This window comes from Vigna unguiculata, chromosome 4 (genome assembly GCF_004118075.2).
Source record: "Vigna unguiculata cultivar IT97K-499-35 chromosome 4, ASM411807v1, whole genome shotgun sequence".
NCBI classification, from domain to species: Eukaryota; Viridiplantae; Streptophyta; class Magnoliopsida; order Fabales; family Fabaceae; genus Vigna; species Vigna unguiculata.
Window position 1 is genome coordinate 40,424,490 of NC_040282.1, and position 9,341 is coordinate 40,433,830.

A 9,341-nucleotide genomic window follows, 5' to 3' on the forward strand; every position below is an offset into this window, starting at 1 on the left:
TCAACCTAAACTCTACTAAATTTCATTAAAAAAAATAATCGTAAAATAGTTCAAGATATGATATTGATGTAATTAAATTGTGCCCACAAATTAACAAAGGAAATAATGTTGCAAGTTAATTATACTAATAAGTTAATTTGATTTTCTTTTATATTATCTAGTACTGAATTGTAATTGGGAAATATGTAGAAAAAATAATGAAATAGTCAAAATTGGCAAGCATCACCGGTTTTGGACAAGCATAAATTAAAATGAAAATATGATTCATACAAGTTAGCATAAATATGTTCAACTCTCTACGTTAACATTTGAAACTTATATCGATGGATTTGAAAGAAAAAATAGAAAATGAAACATTTCTAAAATTTCTCATATTACAAAAGTTTTCATATTACATAAAAGTTTTTATATTACATAAAAGTTTTCTTGTTAAAAAAAATCGTAAGAAAAGACTTCTTTTTATTATTTTTTTAAGTATTTTAATTGACATGTAATTTTGATAATTATTTTTTATAAAATTATAAAGTTTGCAAATATTTTTTATAAACTTTGTTACGAAAAGTATTTTATATAAAATATTTTGTAAAATAATTGACAGCAATTTTTTTACAAATTTTATTTTATAAAAATTTTTATAAGTATTCTTTTAGAAAAAATTAAAAAAGAATAACTGAAAATAAGAGTTTTTTAATGGCGAAAAAAGAAAGATTATGAATTTAATTCTTATCACTGAGAAAATACGATAAAAAATAAGACAAAAATATCTAATCAATACAAAACCATATACACAACAGAAAATCTCTATTCTTCACTCACTTCCGCTGATATAGAAATTCCAATGGCAATCTTTAACAGTGTGTTACATTACAAATTTAAGATTACAAATTGCAGTTTCAACTGATTTATTGGAACAGATGACACAACTTCTACCACATCACATGGATTCATAATACTCTGAAGACAAACGTGGTTTAACAAGAATCTCAAGAGGAGTAGCTTTCTCGTTGGTCATTCCAAGGGCTTCACTCATATCAATACCTTCATTGGGTTTATTAAATATTTCAAAAGAGTGTAAAAAATTAGCCAGAGTTAGATGAATCATGTTAAGGCCAAAGGATATTCCTGGACATATTCTTCTGCCACTTCCAAACGGTAACAACTCAAAATTCTGACCCTTAACATCAACATCTCTGTGAGTAGTGAGAAACCTTTCAGGTTTGAACTTCAACGGATCCAACCAAATAGTAGGGTCAGTTTGGATCTTCCACAGGTTTGTGATTAATCGAGTTCCCTTTTTTATGTGATAGCCACCTAACATGCAATCTTGTGTGAATTCACGAGGTGCTGAAAGAGGACCTGGTGGATACAACCTCAGTGTCTCTTTCACCACTGCTTGAAGGTACACTAACTTGTTCATATCTGACTCATTTATGAATCTCTCTTCTCCAATGTGAGTGTTGATCTCTTCTTTTACCTTTTCTAATATAAGAGGATTTTTCAACAAGAAACATATCACCCATGTAAGAGTAACTGTGCTTGTATCAGTGGCACCCAAGATCAGTGCCTGCAGAAGTTCTCTAGTTAAGAAGAATGTTATGTGGCATATATGTGTGTGTGTTTTTGAGATGCAAGAAGAGGACAAATTTTAGCTATATAAAAAGTGCATGCACAATTGTTATATTCAACACACATACCAAAGTTGTGGCTTTGTTTATAGTAGGAGCATCGAAGCCATCGATGGTGGCACCTTCGAGCACTGAAAGCATCATGTCCATGAAGTCTTGGTCGTCACTTTCAACACCCTTTTCCCTCTTCTTGCTGTGCTCCACCAACCACTCATCTAAGATCACATCCAATTCTTTGGCAGTTTCTTTCATGGCTTTCACTCCCAAATTCATCCATCTCAGAACAGGAACAGCATCAGCCACTGTGCACACTCCCAACATGTGCATGAACTCCCTCAAAGCCTTCACACACTTCTCTGCTTCTTTCTCACTAACCACTGCGCTTTTACCTATTGCCAAAAACAAACCCCTCTTCAACGATATCATATATCTTTAAATTCAAACAAGAAAAATGGTAACAACAATCTTTTTATTATGCCTTGTCTTATAAGCTTTTTGAGAGACAAGTGCTTCTAATTCTTGTTTTGGGACAGAAAGATTAAACTGAAAACTTGAATTTGTGTGAATTTTACCGAATAATCGCTTCCCAGCCATGGTTTGGAAAACTATATTGAACACCAACTCAGTGAACCACTGCTTCATCTCCACCACCACGCACTCATCACTCCCCTTCTTCTCCGACCAAACATGAAAGAGCTCTTTAACAGAACTTCGAATCTCAGAAACCCTAACGCGGCTTAGAAGCTCCGTTTTGCGGTCGGAGAGGAACACGGTCACAATCTTCCGTATCTCACGCCAGTAAGGACCATAGGGTGCGAACCCGAAACTTGCTTGGTTGTAAGCAACGTGTTCGATGGCCACGAGCTTGGAGCGAGAGGATACGACGACGTCGTTTGTGGTGTAACATTCCTTCGCCATTTTCCAGTTGCTGAGAACCAAAGCGCGTTTGGAACCGAGCTTGATGGTGAAGAGGGGTCCATACTTGTCAGCCATGGCTGCCAACGTCTTGTGGGGTGTTGGTGAGCCCCCGAGAAGCATGAGGTGGCCGAGTATGGGCCATGCACGTGAGGCCATTGGAGGTTCTCGCAGATTATTACGACCAGCTTTGGAGGGACGAAAGAGAAACAGAGAGAAAGCTAAGAGTAATGTTAGAGAAAAGAGTGCAAGTACAGTGGTGTTTAGGGTATTCGCAAGGAACAAATCCATTTTGGTTAGTTGAAGTTTGGTGTGTGAAGAGGTTGCTAGGGAGAGGGAGGAATGTTATATGTGTAGAGTGTGAAATAATGAGAATGTTGTTGCTTTTATTTGTTTAAATATACTAAATTTTCGTATGTTACTTTTTAAGATTCATTATTTTGTTTTTCTTATTTTAAGTTTGAGTGAGGGATGGCAAAAAATCAAATTTCTTGATCGATACACTTTTGTCGTAATCCGATCAATTTAAAATAAATTTTATTAAACTTTCAATCCATTTTATTAAATTTGAATTTTAATGTGATCTATATTTTATAAATTTTTTTATTGAATATTCATTATTTGAATCCAAATTCACAAATATGGAAAATACAAAATATACAATCCAAAGTTTTAGTTGGGTTGGGCTGAAGATCGAGATTGACTAGCATACAGACCGAAGGTCAAGACAAGTCAGTTTGGACACAAGATCGAAATAGGTCAGCACGGAACGAAGGTCGAGTCAAGCCGGACCGGGCTCAAGGTCAAATTCGGTCGAGTTTGTCCCAATCGAATTGGATTGAATCAGCCCGATTGAAATTCAACTGTATTCGATTGAGTCAGTTTCGGTCGAAATTTAGCCAAATTTGGTCAAGTCAGTCCTGACCGAAATTTGATAGAGAAGGCTCTAACCAAATTCGCCGAGGCGGCTCAAGTTGAAATTTGGCAAAATTCGGCCAAGGCGACTTCGACTGAAACTCGATCGAGTCGGCACCAATTGAAACTCAGCCGAATTCAGCTTAGTCCGCTACAATCAAAAGTCGACCGAATTCGTCCAAGTCGACTCCGATCAAAATTCGGCCAAGTCGGCCCTGGCGAAGTCGGTACGTGCAAAAATTTGGTCTAGTCGATCCTTGACGAAATCCAACGGTATTCAATCGAGTCTGCCCCGATTGAAATTCAACTGAATTTGATTAAGTTGGCCCTAACCAAAAATTCGGCTGAATTCAGCCAAGTTGACGTTGATCGAAATTTGGCCTAGTCAGTCTAATCGAAATTGGGTCGAATCGTTCCCTACTATAATTTGGTCAAGTCAACCCGAGCTGAAATTCGACCAATTTTGACAAAGTCGGTCCTGACGGCATTAAAATAATTTAATTTAAATTTCTTTTATATAATATTGATTTTGGATTTTGAACTTGATTCAAATATTTTGGATCTCAATTTTTAAAAAATCTAAACTAGTTCTACAGCAAAAATGAATTTGCATATAAAATTTAATCCAATTATTTAGATTTAAAATGGATTTGGATTGAATCTTTAAAAATTGATAAAAAAATTGATGATCACCCGAGCTTGAGTCAATTTAGTAGTGGATTACCTCTAAAAATATCAAATATAAAAAATAATAATCCATAACACTTGCACTAATACTGTAATAAGAATGTCACTTTTGGTATTTGTTCAGCAAAACTGTGCCACACTCAAGGATAAGACGTCTAGCACAACTGAACAATTCAAAACAGACAAATAGAGAAAGAGAAAGAGTTGTTCTTTGCTTATTTTAAGGTCAGATATACGAAAATAGTTAAGTCGGCTGAGAATAAAATGCATGGAGAGAGACAAAAAAGAAGGACAAGGATGGAACAAAAAATCCAAAAACACAAGTTAAACTGGGAGAATTTACCCATGGGAATGAGGTTTCTAAACAGAGGGTATTTTAGTTTTTGTATCAGGTTTTAAGTTTTAATTTTGTAAATGAAAATTTTGAAAGGAAAATTTTCACTACAAATAACTAATAAAATTTTTCAACAAAATTTAATCATCAACCATCAATACTTATGCTAATATCATTAATTTCCGTGGAAAATCTTCACAAGTCTCATGGAAAATATTCATAAGTCTCAATTAAATTTGAAGCTATTCTGCGACACTTAGTGCATTACATCAAAATACTGACCCTATCCTCGTAAAATAGCTGAACCTTCGATGACTCAATTATGCAGCAAAGATTAATATAGCATTGTCGTGTGTACAGAAGCAAACATTCTGATTTAAACACAAAATGGATATTTCAATAATGGTTTTAATTTCTTTCTATGATTTATTTTATATCATTATATCTTTGTTGATTTCGCTTACTTGTGGAACCCACTCTAAAATATGTTTATTGATATTCTGCTGCAGCATGTAAAGTTAAAAAGCTTCATATATCTTTCTTAACCTAAAGCCTTTTATTTTGACTATATGAAATAAAACGATCACAGACCGTGTAAAGTCCACTTTTCTGCCCTAAAGTTTTAAGGGTTGTCCTTAAGCTATTGGGCTTAAGGGCTGGTTCAAAAGATAAAACCACCCAAGTCTAACCTAATTGACTCATTCCACACTTTCAGATTTCTGCTTTCTTGGTGCTTAGAGCCGCAACCGTCATCTCTGTTAGGGTTCCACAGTACTTTCAGTTTGCGTTCAGCTTGGCCCCATCCTTAGCTCACGTAAGTGCTCTTCAACTCATAGTTTTTCCCTCTCTGGTCTGTTTTCGTGGTTGTTGTCAGGGTTTCGTAATGACCCACTTTTACTCATTGTTTCTAGCTCTGAGTTTGTTCCTAAAAACTGTTTGTGCACCACAGTTTGGGTGTCGAGGTTTCCAGCTAGCATTGTCCAGGTAGGGAAGCTATGGCTTACTCACATATTCCGTTTTTCCATGTTGCTTAGCTGTTATTTCGAGATTTCGTGGTTGGTGAGATGTTATGTTAGCTATGAACGCATGAATCTGTTGTTTTGGACTAGTGTGGGTGACTGTTGCAGAAAAACAGTAGCTAGACCTGATAACCTCGCCCAAGCGAGCCAGTCTCGCCTAGGCGAGATGGACAGGGACTCGCTGGACCCTTTTTACGTGACAGGTCGCTCAGGCGACCCGCTCAATTTTTGAGCGAGCGAACGTCTCGCCCAAGCGAGAGGGGTCTCGCCTAAGCGAGATCCTGTGCGAGCTCCTGCGTCCTTTTTCAAGCCCTCGCCTAGGCGAAGGGGGCTCGCTTGAGCGAGACCCTTCAGCTTGAGCGAGGAGCTGGGCGAGACAGTGTGATTGTGTGGTTGTTTCTGAAATTCTGAAATGGTTTATGCTTGCTTGGATGTTGATTATTGTGTTAAATACATGAGACAAATAAATATGCATGAGTGATGTGATTCATGAATTGTAAATAATGGTTTTGGGCGTGAACCTTCGCATGTGAAATGAATGAGGTGGTTGGTATTAAATTGACACGGCATCAACATGAGATGGAAATTCACTATGTTGGTTGAGAATGATGAGCTGGTATGGATTTACTGGAAAAATGAAAGGGATGGATTATGAGGAACTAGTATGCAATATGCATGTATAATCTGTATGATGAATATTTCTTGATTGGTTGAGTATGTTTAGTCCGTGTCAGTGCATAATTCCTTGGAGTCTCTAGGTGGGACTTTCAGGGTTGCGCTTCAGTGGTCAGGACGTAATTTCATGGCCCTTGTTAGTGGGTGTCTATGGTGGTGCCCCATCTGTATAACTAGGTAAGGTTGCATCCTGACACTCTAAGGAGTCAGTTAGTCTCACCTAGAGCGGACTGACTCTTGTGGTAAGAGTAGCAGGAGACCTGAAATTCATTAAGGGTTAACCTTGTGGTGAGAGAAATTGATTCATTGTAACACTTGTAACACATAACTCGGGGGTGAGTAGAGATGGCAAATAAACCCGTCCCCGTGGGTATTGCCCGAACCCGTCCCCGTTTTGATGGGGAATCCCCGCATTGACTGGGTATGGGTATGGGTATGGGGAATACTCGACTTTTTCAATTGGGTATGGGGATGGGTATGAGGATGTACATATCCCCGCCATATCTCCATCTCCATTTAAATTATTAAAATATTCATAATTAATTAAGTATATATATATATATATATACTTTCTATTTTTTATTTCTTTTAATTATTTGGTTTGCCATGAAACTCATTCGCATCTCCAATATATTTTTTATCTTATCATAACTTTTATGTAATTATGTTAAAATGATTTATGTTAATTAAAAATTTTTTATGCCTCACATTTGAATATTTCAATTATTTTTTAATATTTTTATTTATTATATATTTTCCTTTCACATGAGAATGTTTATGCTCTCAATTTAAGGTAATATAAAAAAAAATATTTACTTATTATTATTAATTTTTGTTTAATTTGAAGAACTCTTTTATTTCATTAAAATAATTTTTGTTATTTTTCAACTATTGAGTATATATGTTGATATTTGAAAAGTTTTCCTAGTTCTCTAAGGTATTTTTCATCTGATCATACCTTAATTATACATTTAATTTTCTTTGTGCGATTTCTTTCGATAGTCTCTCAAATTATTTCTAAAACACACATTTGTTAGTTTTTTAATATTTTTATTTATTTTTTATTTTCATCATGTAGAATAATATTTTGATATATTCTATCTAATTATTTTTTATTTTATAACTCATTATTAATCATACTATAATTTTTTCACTTTAAATTATGTTTGAAGTGGTTAAAATTATATATATAATGATATTTGGGAATAATATATGATAATTCACTACAAGAAAAACATAAAATAGTGACCGATTTAGTCAATAACCCATATGAATCACTATTTTCCGTCATTGGTGGTAGTAGTTGATTTATTGACTAAATAAGTGATTAAATTAGTTATTGAATCGGTACTTGATTTAGTGACCAATTTAATTACTAATTTATTTGTATTTTAGTGACAAATTTTTTGGGCACTAATGATATTTCTATTTAATTTTAACCACTTCAAACATAATTTAATAATTTGTTCTCTAAGGTATTTTTCATCTTATCATACCTTAATTATATGTTTAATTTCCTTTGTGTGATTTCTTTCGATAGTCTCTCAAATTATTTCTAAAACACATATTTGTTAGTTTTTTTAATATTTTTATTTATCGTTTATTTTCATCATGTAGAATAATATTTCGATATATTCTATCTAATTATTTTTTATTTTATAACTCATTATTAATCATACTGTAATTTTTTTACTTTAAATTATGTTTGAAATGGTTAAAATTATATATATATATATATATATATATATATATATATATAATGATATTTAGGAATAATATATGATAATTCACTACAAGAAAAATATGAAATATTGACTGATTTAGTCATTAACCCATATCAATCACTATTTTTCGTCATTGGTTGTAGTAATTGATTTATTGTCTGAATCAGTGATTAAATTAGTGACCGATTCAATGATTGAATCGGTACTTGATTTAGTGACCAATTTAATTACTAATTTATTTGTAATTTAGTGACAAATTTTTTGGGCACTAATAATATTTTTATTTAATTTTAACCACTTCAAACATAATTTAATAATTTGTTCTCTAAGATATTTTTCATCTTATCATACCTTAATTATACATTTGATTTCCTTTGTGCGATTTCTTTCGATAGTCTCTCAAATTATTTCTAAAACACACATTTGTTAGTTTTTTAATATTTTTATTTATTGTTTATTTTCATCATATAGAATAATATTTTGATATATTCTATCTAATTTTTTTTATTTTATAACTCATTATTAATCATATTGTAATTTTTTCACTTTAATTGTATAAATAACTTTTATTTACTACAATATAAAAATTTAATGTAATTGCTATGAATATTTTTTGTCACTATCCAACATATATTGAAGTTTAAAAAATACAAAATCTGTCAAAATTTTATTATTGTGTTTATTATTTGTTCTTTGTGTCATTTTGATCAAATGATGTATTATAACTTTTATTAGTGTATAAAAAAGAGATTCATTAGAATTTAAAAAATTGAACTAAACAAACATTTAAAATATGGAAGAAACAATCATCCTCCTAATATTGAATATTTGATAATATTATGTTTTCTTTACCGTAATTTTTTTCTCTTATAAAAATTAATATTAAAGTTGTTAGAACACGGGTACGGGTATGGGTACGAGATTATACCCGTTACTCGGTGGGGATGGGGATGAGACAAAAGTTTGATACCCGTTGGGTTTGGGTATGGGGATGGGGATGAATTTTTTTTGTGGGGATGGGTATGGGATAGTGAAACCCGTCCCCGCCCCGCCCCGTTGCCATCCCTAGGGGTGAGCAGCTCGGGGTGAGCAGAGGTATCCACCACAAGTGCAAGCATCCGCTGAATTCGACCAGGTTATATATATTCGGATGAGTCGAGTCGTGTCTTAGTATATTGTTTGGAAAGTCATAACATGCTTAGTTGATATGTGTGTCGCAATCGAGATCGCGACGGGACGATGAACCAAAAAAGAAAACGGGTTTGAAAAGAAATTTGGAGTCGCCACCATAGTTATTCTAGAAAACTATGGAAAACCATCAAAATAAGACAAGTCTGCGGAAAACTAGATTTTGGATCTGGGAATCGATTACGCGTAGGGAAGGTGTTAGCACCCTACAGTGCCCGCCCAAGGGCGGTACCTTTAATTAAAAATGCAAAGTCGATGT

General features: G+C 33.7%; 1 protein-coding gene across 1 annotated transcript; it reads right to left on the reverse strand.

Annotated features, from left to right (window-relative positions):
• Positions 1-805: 805 nt before the first annotated feature.
• LOC114180341 (cytochrome P450 82A3-like) lies at positions 806-2,882 on the reverse strand. The gene is made up of 3 exons (XM_028066637.1): positions 2,198-2,882; positions 1,695-2,014; positions 806-1,564 (listed from the first exon to the last, which is right to left on the reverse strand). Exons 1-3 carry the CDS (start codon positions 2,829-2,831, stop codon positions 935-937), a joined length of 1,584 nt encoding a protein of 527 aa, XP_027922438.1. The 5' UTR covers positions 2,832-2,882; the 3' UTR covers positions 806-934.
• Between the last annotated feature and the right edge of the window lie 6,459 nt (positions 2,883-9,341).

Coding starts and splice junctions, on each gene's coding strand:
- LOC114180341 (XM_028066637.1), bottom strand. CDS start 2,831: ATGGATTTGTTCCTTGCGAATACCCTAAACACCACTGTACTTGCACTC. Junction 2,015..2,197: donor GGCTGGGAAGCGATTATTCG/GTAAAATTCACA, acceptor TTTTGGCAATAG/GTAAAAGCGCAGTGGTTAGT. Junction 1,565..1,694: donor TAAACAAAGCCACAACTTTG/GTATGTGTGTTG, acceptor GAACTTCTGCAG/GCACTGATCTTGGGTGCCAC.